The 16,180-nt window shown below is 41.6% G+C and overlaps 1 protein-coding gene across 5 annotated transcripts in view; it reads left to right on the top strand.

Annotated features, from left to right (window-relative positions):
* adgrg1 (adhesion G protein-coupled receptor G1) overlaps positions 1–16,180 on the top strand; it is a 361,835-nt gene that overhangs the window by 13,909 nt on the left and 331,746 nt on the right. The window contains exons 2-16 of one of the 5 annotated variants that reach the window (XR_013964325.1): positions 697–772; positions 1,345–1,613; positions 2,351–2,537; positions 2,637–2,685; positions 3,594–3,708; positions 4,259–4,381; positions 5,195–5,323; positions 5,493–5,535; positions 6,026–6,132; positions 6,588–6,703; positions 7,802–8,058; positions 8,907–9,006; positions 9,277–9,554; positions 10,707–11,733; positions 11,777–13,162. Coding sequence is in view for 2 of the 5 variants with exons in the window: in XM_080767470.1 (XP_080623596.1) it covers positions 697–772; positions 1,345–1,613; positions 2,351–2,537; positions 2,637–2,685; positions 3,594–3,708; positions 4,259–4,381; positions 5,195–5,323; positions 5,493–5,535; positions 6,026–6,132; positions 6,588–6,703; positions 7,802–8,058; positions 8,907–9,006; positions 9,277–9,554; positions 10,707–10,888 (2,031 nt within the window). In the remaining 3 variants the exon portion in view is untranslated. Of the gene's footprint in view, positions 1–696; positions 773–1,344; positions 1,614–2,350; positions 2,538–2,636; positions 2,686–3,593; positions 3,709–4,258; positions 4,382–5,194; positions 5,324–5,492; positions 5,536–6,025; positions 6,133–6,587; positions 6,704–7,801; positions 8,059–8,906; positions 9,007–9,276; positions 9,583–10,706; positions 13,163–16,180 lie in introns of those variants that run through there. The other 4 variants (XR_013964326.1, XR_013964327.1, XM_080767470.1 and 1 more) reach the window with 4 other exon arrangements.

The following is a 16,180-nucleotide window of genomic DNA, read 5'->3' on the forward strand; positions in this document are numbered from 1 at the left end:
GAAAGACTGTCTCCATTGATAACACCACAGACAGACCAGTGTGTGTATATTTGGCCTGAACTCATTTGTATTCATTGATGTACTGACTGTCAGTACTGATAAGTATGGAGGTGGTGTTTATGGCCCTATCTTGGGCGCGCCTTACTCTTTATCTCTAAACTTCTTTGCCATATTTTACTATCTTGACAAACATTTTAAAATAGTTCAACTAGCTGATCTACATCGACACATAGTATATTAAATAGTAAAGGGATGGAGCAAGATATAGCACTGTCTGTCTGTCTGTCTGTCTGTCTGGAATGGTAGAAACGGAAAAACAAAAAAACTGTGGGGTTTTTGTGGCCTAGATGTGATTTCAAAACAGACACCGGATGTAGAGCAAGTGACTTGCAAAATAACATTGGCCATGACAAATGGTCATGAAACGAAACGAAAACTGACAATTACTGGCCTGATGTGACCTCTCTGATCAGTACTGAGGTACAGAGAATGCTCCAGGGTCAGAAAAATAGGATGTCTGTAGAATTAAGTAGGCTACAGATAATGTTACAGGCAGTGGTGTAATTTTGAGGTATTTGTACTTTACTTTAACTTAACTTAACTTTAGCCAAAATTAGATGATCTACTAATGCAGTTTTGTGATAGTTTTCCAGATTGAAATGATTGACACCACTTCCCTCCCTGTCATTTTTCCAGACCAGAAAAATGGAGCAGCGACTGAAGCCAGATGCTACATGGATGCTACTCCTTCTGTTGGCTGCCCTCTCCTCAGGTGTGTGTGTGTGTGTGTGTGTGTGTGTGTGTGTGTGTGTGTGTGTGTGTGTGTGTGTGTGTGTGTGTGTGTGTGTGTGTGTGTGTGTGTGTGTGTGTGTGTGTGTGTGTGTGTGTGTGTGTGTGTGTGTGTGTGTGTGTGTGTGTGTGTGTGTGTGTGTGTGTGTGTGTGTGTGTGTGTGTGTGTGTGTGTGTGAGTGAGTGAGTGAGTGAGTGAGTGAGTGAGTGAGTGAGTGAGTGAGTGAGTGAGTGAGTGAGTGAGTGAGTGAGTGAGTGAGTGAGTGAGTGAGTGAGTGAGTGAGTGAGTGAGTGAGTGAGTGAGTGAGTGTGCGTGCGTGGACTGAAGCACATGTACTTCACATTCACCCTGCTCACCGGGAGCAGTTAGGGGTTCAGTATCTTGCTAAAGGACAATTCCACACTTTGCAAGGAGGAGACGAGAATCGAACCCCTCCCGAACACCCTCCCCAAGACCAACCCTCTAGCCCAAATTTAACGAAGGCCTTTTACTTATAAATCCAACCCTGATGGGTTATATTCAGTCTGTTGTTGTTGTTTTTTCGCCTCTTGCAGTATCTGGCGAAAACGACCGGGATTTCATTCTCTGTGGCATGTGGCGTCATGGCAACGACAAGGCCCTGAAGCTGACCTATGACCTTTCGCCAGGCTGTGACGTGATCTCGGTCTCAGCCAATGAAAGCTCGCTCTCCGTGGAGGGGAGGATTGCGGCCCGTTGTCAACGATCTGGGGAGATTTCCCTGGGCCAGCCTGGACCCGGCTCAGGGGGACAGAGTCACTTCTGTCTGTACTGGGAGCCCCTACTGGACCTGTTACTGGTGGAGGTAAGTTCCGGACGGCCATTTATTACCAAATATCTATAACTTGTATCCACTGTAATACACTTCTACTTATTAACTGAACCTGACATAACCTTGAGGTGTACTGAGGAGCACTTCACTCATTTGCATCCTATCTTCATATAATTGGTTCTCACCAATGCTCATTAGTGTGGTTGCACTAATGTAATTGCCTGACGTTTTTATTTATTCTATATAAACCTTTTTGTCTGACACTCATCATACTCATCGTCCTCCATGAGACATGAATGTATGCCTTGTGTTATTCTATGAAATGGAATTTGTTACGAGTTGTATTTATATTGGCCATATTACATCTCATGACATCATTTAGTGCACTAAACAAACATTAAAGTCCATAGACTTGGTTGCCAGATGACGTAATTTCGGAAAGCCATGCATTGGAGGGGATAGTTGATTTATTAAGTCTTGTTGGGAGTTTGCAGTTGCAATGGGTTTCTAATGGAAGGGGGTGTGTCTGATCGAATGAATATCAAATATCGAAATACTGAATCAAGCAACATGATTGCAATCTATTATCTAGCTGGTCCCGGGCCTTGTGTGAGAGTCTCGTCTGTGATTAATGTAGACGGGAGTTCCAACCGCGCCTCTAGCCTATAGCAGGCCAGTCTGGTGCATCTCAGAAGCAGGACAGGTAACATGCGAAAAAGAAGGCACTAAACTAAGGGCCTATCTTGTCTGTGATTGTTTGTGCGCCACAGGTTTGGGGAAAGAACCACACGTTATGTTTCCCGGCAGGCTTGCAGGGTAGCTGCTGTACTGACCTGTCCGAGAAAGGCAGCGGAGCCATCGCAGCCCACGGCATTGTCAACGCAACTATCAAAAACGACATAGTCAGCGGCAAAACACTTGACAGCTACACCTTCTATGGAGATGCCATTGACTGTAGTAAGTAGATGGATGATAAGTAGATGAGAGAATGAGTGTTCTTGAGCAAGATATTTAACCAACAACCAACACATTAATATGTGCTTAATTTCCTTGCAGAAGAAAAGTTTTGTACTGAAGCCAGCCAGGGATCACAAAACGTCAACATGTAAGCTTCTCTCTCCCTCCTTCTAACAACATGCGCTAACTGAATTGTATGTTATCCAATGTGACTTAAAAGCAGAACAGGAAATTGAGTCCAGCAGTGTGAATGGGTGGTGATTCAACCTGTTACTGACGACGGAGGTGACCGGCCTCCCTGTTGAATCTCCCTATTATTGATTATATGCAGATCATGATTAGAATCAGAATCAGCTTTATTGTCACATCACAGGTTTACAGATGCAAAGAAGTGGGTGTAAGGTGAAAAGAAGCAGCTTGGACTCCTCATGCATAGAAGGAGGCATGTGGTCAGTCCGCTGCCCCCCCCCAGGTTGGCAGAGGAAGTGTAGCGCCCAGGATTACATTAGATTGCCACTGGGTGAAAAAACTGGGTTGCAAAATTGTGGGATAAAAATTATATATTAAAAAGAAAATGAAGTCGGTGAAATTAGTTTTTGTGCAAGTCGTTGTCCAGCCTGGCCAGGGTTGAACCGGTTCACTTATCTTTTCCCACCTAATATTGAACCTGAACCCTAAAAGAACTGTAACCAAATAATAGGCGCCGGATCTGTGAAAGCACCAAGGTTCCAAGAATCTAGAACAGAACCAGTTCTAGAAACAAAGTTATTTTGGTGGAAAAGGAGGCATAGAACGCTAACGTCCACAGGTAAATGGGCAAATATACAATCATACGACGCATCACGAAGCGTTGTAAGCTTGTATATCATCTATTTTAAGTATAAGAACATTTATTATGAAGCTTAAAAGCCAAACAGAAATGTAATTTCTATTCATAATGTTCCAATTTCCAACGTCAAAAAAACGAATTGTTAATCGTAATTATTTGTGTAACAATAAATTGCCAACTTAAATGTGTAATGATGACAGCCCTAATTATGTGTTTGTCTAATCCAGGATTGAGGAGACTGTGATGAGGTCTCAGGCTGTGGGAAACGTGGAGCTACCCTGTGCCCTGAGCTCTGTGATACAAATGGATGACCAGTTCCAAGGACTCAATGTCACTTTGAATGTAAGAGATGCATGCGTAGTGTTTTGCCAATTAGTCGGGGGCCCAATGTTGCAACAGCCCAGGAGGATACACAGGTTCCGAACCACTGCACTACGCTACTTGTTTCTCGTTGTATCTGTAACTCATTTATTACTAGTACGCCTGTTAACAGCACTGCAAACAAGTTACAAAGTACAAGGTGGTTTTATTTTTCATGCCTTCATACAGATGAACGATAAAAGTTAAAAAAGTTCATTGTAACAACAAGGTGACTGAGACAACAACAGACACTTAGATTTGAGTGCAAACAGACTTTGTGCAAACACACCAAACCTGGGAGCGTAGGAGTATAGATCCGACCTACTTTTGACCCCTTTTTACTTTTTTGTGTTACGTATTTTATATTTTATCATTATCATGTATTTTACTTTACCATGGTTGTGGAAAGCCTTGCAATACCAAACTTCTGACAACTGTAGCAATGAATGCTACTGGCTGTGTTGTTGACCATTTGGCCAATACAACACGAAACATGCCAGTAAGAGTAAGCTCTTGTACGTTTCTTCAATAGGCCCTCAGAGGATTACCTCCCGACTCCCATCCATTCGTCTACCTGCCGCCCTCCATGAAGTCTGCTGGTAAGAAGACAGACAAAGTGGTCATCACGGTGGTTAAAGACACTTCCTTGTTCCAGGTAAGATTAGGTCTCTTTTTACCAACAGACATCTGAACTTCTTTCGGGAGTCACCTCAGCGGTTCATCTGCTTCCATCTGGTTCTGTTTTCTGCGTCTTCCTCTGTGTCTGTGACTCCAGCCACCTACATCGTCGTCTCTCACCTCATGCATAAACCTCCTCTTTGGCCTTCCTCTTCTCCTCTTGCCTGGCAGCTCCATCTTCAGCATCCTTCTCCCAATGTACCCCTCCTCTGCACATGTACAAACTATCTCCACCTCGCCTCTCTTGTTTTATCCCCAAACCTTCTAAACTGCACTGATATTCTAATCAATTCTGATCATGTCCTTCTGTGTCACTCTTAATGAGAATCGTAGCATCCTAAATTTTACCACCTCAAGTTCCGCCTCCTTTCTTTTTGTCAGTGCAACTGTTTCCAAGCCGTACAGCAGGGCTATTCAGCTAAATTGTTCAGGGGTCCGCATTGTCAGAAAGCCAAGGAGCCGGGGCCAATGCACTCCACTCAGTTGAGTTTAAAAAGCCTTTATTGTCATGGCTTAGCTAGGCAAAAGTAAAAGATTAAAAAAAAAAAAAAAAACCTTCGGCTATGGAGCCTTCATCAGGGTCCAAAAACTAAGCTATGATGACTAAAACTATGACACCAAATAAAAACTAGACAAAAATATTAGGGAGGTACTACTGGAGAAGACATCGAGTAGAACTAAGACGTGTCGTTTTATGCTTGGTTAGTCCACTGAAACAAAAACATTTCAGATGACTAAAATGTGACTAAAACTAAATTTAAGTTTATTGTGTGTGTGTTCCTACTCCTAGAACTCTGCCTCAGCGGATGTCAATGATGACACAATCTGGGCAGACGTTGTGGGAATCAGTGTGGAGAATGAGGTCATCACCAATCTGCCTGAACCAATCAAGATCCGCTTCCATCACCCTATAGTACCTGTAAGCAGTTTGCACGTTACCTGCATTATACTTATACAGTAATTAAGCATTATGCAGTGCAAACCATGCACGCACACACGCACACACCACATTTGAGACTGAGCATTTATTTATTGTACAGGTTTATTTTGAAACGGTAGTTTCTCTCTCTATCACTTCTCTTCCTCAGAAAACCCACTCGAGGACATGTGTTTCATGGGACACCAGAACAGGTCAGATGATTATATTTGATTACATTGATAGATTATTAAAGAACCTTTCCAGTGATTTGAATTAATTCATTAATTAATTTAATTGATTTTATTTAATTTCTGTGTAGGCCGGTGGTTTTCAACCCTTTTCAAGGCCCATTATTTATTCGTCATTTGAGCCACGGACCACCATTTGATGAGATTTTCATTTAACCTCTCCAAAATTCAGCAGGCAAATGATCAAAATAATAATATTATACATTCTCTAATTGTGTAGACTTTATTGTAGAATTATTGAATGCAGATGTTTAACAATAATTTAACTCTTGAGAGGGTAAAAGTCAATTTGGTTCCATTTGGTTCCATTTTAGAGTTAAATATTATCTAATAAGGGTCCATTTCATTTGGTTACCAACTCTCCAACATTTAGCTGGGTACCACCTGTACCCCAGAACACTGGTGTAGGCTATAGTAACACCCTTTAAATCCTACCCATACTGTGTGCATGCAGACCCATCAGAGGTGAACTGGAGAAACGATGGATGTTGGACATTCCAGAAAGGAGAAGAAGACACAGAGTGTCACTGCAACCACCTGACCTACTTCACCATCCTGGTGGTGAGACCACTGTTGCCAAGTCTGCTTATTATAAGGGACTTTGGCCTTGTTTTTCCTGTAAAGTCATGCTTATTTGGACTTGCATGCTTCCTGGTGTTGTTTAAACCAGTGGTTCTCAAACATTGTCATGTCAAGGACCCTTAATGTATTTGGGATCTACAAGCTTTTAATTCAAAGGGCTTTATTGGCATGAGACACGCGGTTACGCGTTGTAACCGCGTAGCATTGCAATGAGATGTGAGCTTGTAGGTCGGCTATTTTCATTGATTAAACTGAAGCAAGCCCAAATAAGCAACTACACTTGTGGCCCAAAATACCAGAACTTCCAATATTTACAAGCGACTTTACAGAAAAAACAAGCCCAAGCGTTGCTTATAATAAGCATAACACTGATGTGTTTTTTGACTATCCATTTACACAGACATACACAAACTCTGTTTTATGTTCCCTCTCAGCAACTGGAGAACAAACCAGTGCCTCACCTGCTGGCTCTAACCATCATTACATCTCTGGGCTGCGCTGCCTCCACGATCAGCTGTGTTGCTCTCATCATCTTCCTCAACAGAAAGAGGTAATAATAACAAATAAATAATACAATACATTATTGTCAAACATGCATTACAAGATTTGTCTTCTATGGATTGCAATAGACATCATGACCATGATGCCATTAAACACATTTTTTATCTAGATTAAATGATAATAAAAGTAAAGGAAAAATCACAGCCACCTCATGCATTAGAAGGACCCAGAGATTGTTTGTTCACCTTCCAGCTCTTCAGTCAACATAAACTGCATTTTCAGGTCTGGATACCAATTTTATCCAATCAGGAGGGTGAACTCACATCGGATACAGGATAAACAAGTGAATTTGGAAGTGATGACACAAATAATCAAACTTAAGCTGATGTTGGTACTCTCTGCTCATTGGCTGAAATTGGCAACACACCTTTTGGGTTCTAACAATTAACCCATTTTGGGCGGGAACCCCTTTTGGTGTTTTAAACATAGCTATTGAAAAATAGCAGATCTACAAGCTAGCGCTACGAGCGTGCTACGAGCTTGTAGGTCTGCTATTTTTTTTATCGTGAAAATATTTATTTCAGAAAACTGGAGGATTTAGAATATTGTTTTTAAATTTCGAGGTCAGGCCTAAATGGGTTAATAGCTAAATGGTTAGAGAGAGCCCAGCTGGGAAACCAAAGGTCCCATGGTTTGATTCCAGACCTCAGCAGTGTCGATATGTCCCTGAGCTCACTTAACCCCTAACTGCCCCGTAGCGCCCACTACTGATACTTATGATGTTTTACATGCAGAATACCTCATTTGACTGTATATGCAAATGTACTGTGACAAATATCATTATTATTATACCTGATTTTCTGTTTATTAAATAGCTTGGAAGAATGGAGTCCACTGTATACAGCAATGGTTACTCTAACAAGCTTTAATTTATTTTATTTTATTATTTTAAACAAAAAATATCACTTCCTACCGGATGAGTTGAGGGCAACTAATGATATCAATTTAAAAAAGGTAATGCATATCTATTTAAGAACATTTTAGTAATCCCCATGGCTTTGTAACGTCTTTTCTTCTCTCTGTCTCTCGTGTGTGTGTGTGTGTGTGTGTGTGTGTGTGTGTGTGTGTGTGTGTGTGTGTTCTTCAGGAGACTTAAGGAGTGTATCCATGTCCACCAGGGTTTAGCCGTATCTCTGCTCCTGCTCTATGTGCTGTTCTTCCTGACCGGGACCCTGGCCAACGTGGGTGGTGAGGCTCTGTGTGTGTGGGTGGGTGCAGCCCTCCATTACGCCCTGCTCAGCTCCTTCACCTGGATGGGGGTGGAGGTCTTCCACACCTTCTGGATGGTCTACGTGCTCTTCAGCCCCTCCCCCAAGCCCTATGTCTGGAACCTGATTGGCTTCGGTGAGTGCTTTCCGTCAGCATTGATTTGGCAATGTAAACGTATGTTTTCTCATGCCAATAAAGCTCATTTGAATTGAATTGTATAGGTGACGATGGGACAATAACCGCTATTATTGCTGCTTGGCGAGTTCCTGCGTGCATTAATGATGATAAAGAACACCCTCTCGTGTAATATTGCTTAAGAAGAACTCTTTGATTCCATTCTTCCACTTTCAAACAGGGCACGAGCGCGTCATCTCTCTCTAGGACAGGTCGTCCTCAGACGAGCCTTCTTGCTTCCAGTCATCCCGGTTCTCCATACATCCGGCCAGCTCGTTGGTGCTTTGCGCTCCTGCATCTTTCTTGAGTACATCCACATCTGTTAGTGTGGGACGTCCTCGTGACCGGTGCCCATGTGTTGGTTCCCACAGCACCAGTTTGCTGGCTGGGAGCTCTTGGTGCCTCTGGCAGTGTCCTGCGAGTTTCATTCTCCTGGCTGCTATTTTGTCGCTCACCCTGAATATTCCGGCATACAGATTCTCGTTGGTAACATGTATACTCTTGCTGATGTTGAGCACTACACATAACATTCTGGTGTAGCACCCGTCTAGAGCCTTCTGCAGAGTTGGCTTCAGGGTCCAGCATTCACTGCCATATAGGAGAACAGATTCTACCGTCGTGTAGAAGAAGCTGAGTTTGATTTGTCGAGGGAGGTTGGAGTTCCATACACTGGTCATGCCATTCAGGGTCCTCCATGCAAGTGCCTTCCTCACTTTTAGTTCATTATAGGTGTGAAATATAAATAGCTGACCGGTCGTCGCACGAAGAAGTACGAAACGGGACTTATGATTTGTGATGTCTTATTCCAGGCCTTCCAGCTGTTCCTGTGGGCATCCTGCTTGCTGTGGGTAACATCTACGGTGTGAGAGACGTGTTTCCAGCGAATGATATCGACAACCCTTTCAAGATGTAAGCAGCATCTGATTAATCGCATGATTGGTCCATAGTTAATCATGATTAATCACTAATTAATCACACAAACTAAAACTAACACTAAAACTACGCGCTGTCACAAAAATGAAATGTCAAAACTAACTAAAACTGAACTATAATGAAAAATCTGAAACTATTCTAACCTTGGTGTGTGCGTGTGCGTGCGTGCGTGCGTGTGTGTGTGTGTGTGTGTGTGTGTGTGTGTGTGTGTGTTCTTGCGTGAGTGTGCTGCCACTTGGCATGCAGGTGCTGGATGAAGCGTAGTGCGCAGGCCTTTCTGGCTCACTACTGCACCAACGTGAGCATGCTGGCGCTGCTGGTGGCCTCGGGCCTGGTGATGCTGTACCTCATCTACAGGCAGGTGCGCGACAGGGACGAGTGGAGGACTCAGAGCTCCAGGACCTTCCAGGGCATCTGGGGCCTCAGCGTTCTCTTCGGGAGCACCTGGAGCCTCAGCTTCCTCAACTTTGGAGTTCTGTCCAACTATGTCCTCATCCTGACCTGCATCCTCAACTCTCTCCAAGGTCTGTGGGGTTTCTTTGGTCTTTAACTGTGGTGGAAAAATGCTATACTTTAAAAGTATCGATGCTGCAATATGGAAGTCAGAAATTAAAAAAATATTGGCATCAAAATGTACTTAAAGTACCAAAAGTAAAAGCACTCATTATACAGAATGTCCCATTTCAAGTTGTCAAATGTATACAAATCAAGCTCACAGTCACGTGTCGCGATGTGACGCATTGTGAGCTTGTAGATCATGTGTTAGTCGCTCTGTACTTGGATGTCTTTTTCCCCCATCTACACCAATTCTCTCAGCATGGCAGATTTACAACTCCGCATGCTGGGGTGCAAGTGGTTAGCAGTGCTGTCTGTTAACTGAGTGTAAGGTTAGAGCAGTGGTTTTCAACCCTTTTCATATCAAGGTCCATTATGTATTCAGCATTTGAGCTACGGACCACCATTTGATGAGATGTAGCCTCTCAGATCCAAAACTAAAGAATTGTGTTATCGTTGCATAAGATTTTGTCCACAATTCCATACTGTATTGATGTTGTACTTGGTACCATGGGAGAGATACGGGCAAACGTTGATCAAAATAACACTTATTTAATTTTACATTCTCTCATTTGTGTAGACTTCTTGTAAATTAACTAAGTAATGCAGATGTTTAACAAGATTTTAACTCTTGAGAACATAAAAATAAACCAAATTGACCCTTACTTTTACGATCTCAAGAGTTAAAATATCTTATAAGGGTACATTTGGTTACCAACTCTCCATAATTTAGCTGGGGTCCACTGGTGGAATGCTAATAGGTTGCTCCCAAGTGTAGTGTTGGCGGAGGTACCGATGCACGGGTTCTAGATTCTTTCAGTTTATCTGACTGCTGTGTTCTTCTCCCTACCTGCAGGGTTCTCCTTGCTGCTGTTTATCTGACTGCTGTGTTCTTTTCCCTACATGCAGGGTTCTCCTTGCTGCTGTTTATCTGACTGCTGTGTTCTTCTCCCTACCTGCAGGGTTCTCCTTGCTGCTGTTTATCTGACTGCTGTGTTCTTCTCCCTACCTGCAGGGTTCTCCTTGCTGCTGTTTATCTGACTGCTGTGTTCTTCTCCCCGCATGCAGGGTTCTCCTTGCTGCTGTTTATCTGACTGCTGTGTTCTTCTCCCTACCTGCAGGGTTCTCCTTGCTGCTGCGCTTCTTCTTACTGGACAGAATGCGGCGGCAGGAGAGCGGCTCGGCCCAGAGGTCCAGTATCAGCGGCTCCACCAGGCAGCACATGCTGCAGGCCCACGACAACAACTCCTACAGAGAGCTGGACTCTAACACCAATGGCACAAAGAAGCACATGGCTGCTTGAACTTTTTAGCATTCAGTTTTAGCAGGACTACTGATTCAGCATGGGTGTGTGTGTGTGCAGGTCCTTGAACCATAAGGTAAAGGGTGACCTGATACTAGCTAACCATTCCTAGATCCAGGTGATTGTTTGGTGATACTAGCTAAGTTTTCCTCTAGGGATGGGACGATAATTATTGTTTATCGCGATATTTTCTTTTGCTCACAATTATTGTATCGCAGAGATTTTAATTACTCTCACTGCCGAAGACGACTTTAACTACCATCTAGCAGCGTGCCAGTCGCTAGGTCACGCTTGGCTTGGCTGTGGTCCGTCAATGAAATGATTCCCCGCTGTCTACCGGCATTATAACCGCAATCTTAAAACCCCTTTTTCTTGGAATCCTTTCTCAGATTGAGGTGTTTGATCAGAACGGGGATGTTAGTGGCTCATTACTAAATCATTGCTACCTCACGCTTACAATATTAACGCTTCAGATTAGCTTTAGTCGGTTTTAGCTTCCGGTTCATTTTGGGGTCTTCAAAATAAGTCCTGGCTGAATCCGGTGGCAGGGAAGGGACTCCAGACTGAAACAATTCTAGCAGTAAAGGCGATATTATCGTTAATCGCTAATTAATTCACTTTAGCCACAATAATTGTGACATGAAATATCATCTCATCCCTAGTAGCAAACACCATTCCCTCTGGTATAGGCTGGTAGGATAAAACTGTGGCTCAGAATTGTTGAATAGTTATGTTCTGGATTACATCCACCATATCACTCAGGAACTGGTAGTACAGGACTGGTGCCTGTATCTACAGCCAGGAGCTTTAGGACTGGGGCCTGTATCTACAGCCAGGAGCTTTAGGTTTTAATGTCCTGGTGCCTGTATCTACAGCCAGGAGCTTTAGGACTGGTGCCTGCTGTATCTACAGCCAGGAGCTTTAGGACTGGTGCCTGTATCTACAGCCAGGAGCTTTAGGACTGGTGCCTGTATCTACAGCCAGGAGCTTTAGGTTTTAATGTCCTGGTGATAAGATGAGGATAGACCACACATGGGCAACGTATGGCCTGGGGCCCAGATCTGGCCCCTAGACCATCTGAGTCCAGCCCACCACTTCCTCAGGGAGGAAAACAAAGTGACCCCCCCCCCCCCCCCCCCCGCTATTGAAATTATAAAAGACGGCAGACTTTGAGGCAAATTGATTTCACTCGATTCCAAATATTCCACCGATGCAGACAACTGTAAACTCCAAATTGTAAATAACAAATGTTATTGTTTATAACTAGTGCAAGATGACACATCTTCTTAGATGAAGAAGAATGTGAAACAGTCTGCCTTGAGTCCATATTTATTAATTGCATTAATGGTGTCTCATCAGTGATCTATTAAGTGTGGCATATAAGACAACTGGCCAAATGTATAATGCATTGAGGTGTGACAATGTAACAGAGTACACAGAGTGAAGTCAATTTAAATTAAAGTTGTGTCAATTAAATTCATGCCATTTTAATAATTCAGCACTATGTGTATCAAGTTTCAGCCGTTCACTCACTTTATCAAACTCAGAATGGACCTCTGAAAAAACCCTGACCCAGGTACCAAGGGCAATTATCTGGTATATTTTGGCCGTTGCACTGAAATGACCATCATACACTTTTTGATGGTGTAATGAAAGCTACTGTTTAAAAAAAAAAAAAAACGTTGATAAGCTTTTGTTGTAGTTGCTGTACCGTGTAAGCTTGTCATTTCATGGCTCATTTCAGTACTTTGAAGTAGCACTTTAGGTTTGTAGTTTGTATTGTACAGTCACCGAGCATTGTTTTGTTTTCCCCAGACAAGCCTGGTGTTTAAAGGTATGTTATAGAAGACATTTATTTTTTAAGAAATTACTTTCGTATTATATTTATGTGGTGCATATGCTTTCCTGCTCATTTGTATTGAATAGCTTTGACATTTTACTGTATCTACTATACATACACTACTGTAAAATTATGTCCTCGTAGTGTGTTTATGTTCACAGTGGATTGACTGAAGTCAGGCCTCATGTGCAGATCTTCAGTAAGAGGTCCCCCACTCCGCACTTCATATCAAATACACAGATGTGAATCTGTTGTGTTCTAAACCAGTGGTTCTCAAGCCTTTCTGGATCAGGGTAGATTGGTCAATCATGCAGCATTCTGTGGTGTGCACTGGTGTGCAATGTCTTGTCTTGTTAGCAGACTGTTGTTCTGCCTATGTTTGATGTTGGTAATGTTGCAAATCTTGCAATTTAAGTGGACATTCTTAAGCTAATAAATCATGTTGTGACAAAAGCACATTGTTCTTCCCGAATATCTCAAAAGGTAGGCTGTATGTGTAGTGTGGCCATAAAGTCTAGCAGTGAATTTCATCAATGGCCATGAACCTTAGAGTATGAAAAACGGCGCGCTATAGTATGCCGTACGATATAGGCTATAGCCCATGGTCCAAAATGATGAGAAACGAGGATAACTTTTTTTTCCAAAATTTCAAAAAACATGGGCTATAACCCATCGTTTTTTTCATTTTTTCATTTTTGTCAAATCATCAAAAATGATGAAAAACGGCGCGCTATAGTATGCCGTACGATATAGGCTAAAGCCCATGGTCCAAAATGATGAGAAACGAGGATAACTTTTTTTTTCAAAATTTCAAAAAACATGGGCTATAACCCATCGATTTTGTCATTTCGTCATTTTTTTCAAATCCTCAAAAATGATGAAAAACGGCGCGCTATAGTATGCCGTACGATATGGGCTATAGCCCACGGTCCAAAATGATGAGAAACGAGGCTAACTTTTTTTTTCAAAATTTCAAAAAACATGGGCTATAACCCATCGTTTTTGTCATTTCGTCATTTTTTTCAAATCCTCAAAAATGATGAAAAACGGCGCGCTATAGTATGCCGTACGATATGGGCTATAGCCCACGGTCCAAAATGATGAGAAACGAGGCTAACTTTTTTTTTCAAAATTTCAAAAAACATGGGCTATAACCCATCGTTTTTGTCATTTCGTCATTTTTTTCAAATCTTCAAAAATGATGAAAAACGGCGCGCTATAGTATGCCGTACGATATGGGCTATAGCCCACGGTCCAAAATGATGAGAAACTAGGCTAACTTTTTTTTTCAAAATTTCAAAAAACATGGGCTATAACCCATCGTTTTTGTCATTTCGTCATTTTTTTCAAATCCTCAAAAATGATGAAAAACTGCGCGCTATAGTATGCCGTACGATATGGGCTATAGCCCACGGTCCAAAATGATGAGAAACGAGGCTAACTTTTTTTTTCAAAATTTCAAAAAACATGGGCTATAACCCATCGTTTTTGTCATTTCGTCATTTTTTTCAAATCCTCAAAAATGATGAAAAACGGCGCGCTATAGTATGCCGTACGATATGGGCTATAGCCCACGGTCCAAAATGATGAGAAACGAGGCTAACTTTTTTTTTCAAAATTTCAAAAAACATGGGCTATAACCCATCGTTTTTGTCATTTCGTCATTTTTTTCAAATCCTCAAAAATGATGAAAAACGGCGCGCTATAGTATGCCGTACGATATGGGCTATAGCCCACGATCCAAAATGATGAGAAACGAGGCTAACTTTTTTTTTCAAAATTTCAAAAAACATGGGCTATAACCCATCGTTTTTGTCATTTCGTCATTTTTTTCAAATCCTCAAAAATGATGAAAAACGGCGCGCTATAGTATGCCGTACGATATGGGCTATAGCCCACGATCCAAAATGATGAGAAACGAGGCTAACTTTTTTTTTCAAAATTTCAAAAAACATGGGCTATAACCCATCGTTTTTGTCATTTCGTCATTTTTTTCAAATCCTCAAAAATGATGAAAAACTGCGCGCTATAGTATGCCGTACGATATGGGCTATAGCCCACGGTCCAAAATGATGAGAAACGAGGCTAACTTTTTTTTTCAAAATTTCAAAAAACATGGGCTATAACCCATCGTTTTTGTCATTTCGTCATTTTTTTCAAATCCTCAAAAATGATGAAAAACTGCGCGCTATAGTATGCCGTACGATATGGGCTATAGCCCACGGTCCAAAATGATGAGAAACGAGGCTAACTTTTTTTTTCAAAATTTCAAAAAACATGGGCTATAACCCATCGTTTTTGTCATTTCGTCATTTTTTTCAAATCCTCAAAAATGATGAAAAACTGCGCGCTATAGTATGCCGTACGATATGGGCTATAGCCCACGGTCCAAAATGATGAGAAACGAGGCTAACTTTTTTTTCCAAAATTTAAAAAAACATGGGCTATAACCCATCGTTTTTGTCATTTCGTCATTTTTTTCAAATCTTCAAAAATGATGAAAAACGGCGCGCTATAGTATGCCGTACGATATGGGCTATAGCCCACGGTCCAAAATGATGAGAAACGAGGCTAACTTTTTTTTTCAAAATTAAAAAAAACATGGGCTATAACCCATCGTTTTTGTCATTTCGTCATTTTTTTCAAATCCTCAAAAATGATGAAAAACTGCGTGCTATAGTATGCCGTACGATATGGGCTATAGCCCACGGTCCAAAATGATGAGAAACGAGGCTAACTTTTTTTTTCAAAATTTCTAAAAACATGGGCTATAACCCATCGTTTTTGTCATTTCGTCATTTTTTCAAATCTTCAAAAACGATGAAAAACGGCGCGCTATAGTATGCCGTACGATATGGGCTATAGCCCACGGTCCAAAATGATGAGAAACGAGGCTAACTTTTTTTTTCAAAATAAAAAAAAACATGGGCTATAACCCATCGTTTTTGTCATTTCGTCATTTTTTTCAAATCCTCAAAAATGATGAAAAACTGCGCGCTATAGTATGCTGTACGATATGTGCTATAGCCCACGGTCCAAAATGATGAGAAACGAGGCTAACTTTTTTTTTTCAAAATTTCAAAAAACATGGGCTATAACCCATCGTTTTTGTCATTTCGTTATTTTTTTCAAATCTTCAAAAATGATGAAAAACGGCGCGCTATAGTATGCCGTACGATATGGGCTATAGCCCACGGTCCAAAATGATGAGAAACGAGGCTAACTTTTTTTTCCAAAATTTCAAAAAACATGGGCTATAACCCATCGTTTTTGTCATTTCGTCATTTTTTTCAAATCCTCAAAAATTATGAAAAACTGCGCGCTATAGTATGCCGTACGATATGGGCTATAGCCCACGGTCCAAAATGATGAGAAACGAGGCTAACTTTTTTTTTCAAAATTTCAAAAAACATGGGCTATAACCCATCGTTTTTGTCATTTCGTCATTTTTT

The sequence above is a fragment of the Protomyctophum bolini genome (genome assembly GCF_963924005.1).
Source record: "Protomyctophum bolini genome assembly, chromosome: 1".
Taxonomy (NCBI): domain Eukaryota; kingdom Metazoa; phylum Chordata; class Actinopteri; order Myctophiformes; family Myctophidae; genus Protomyctophum; species Protomyctophum bolini.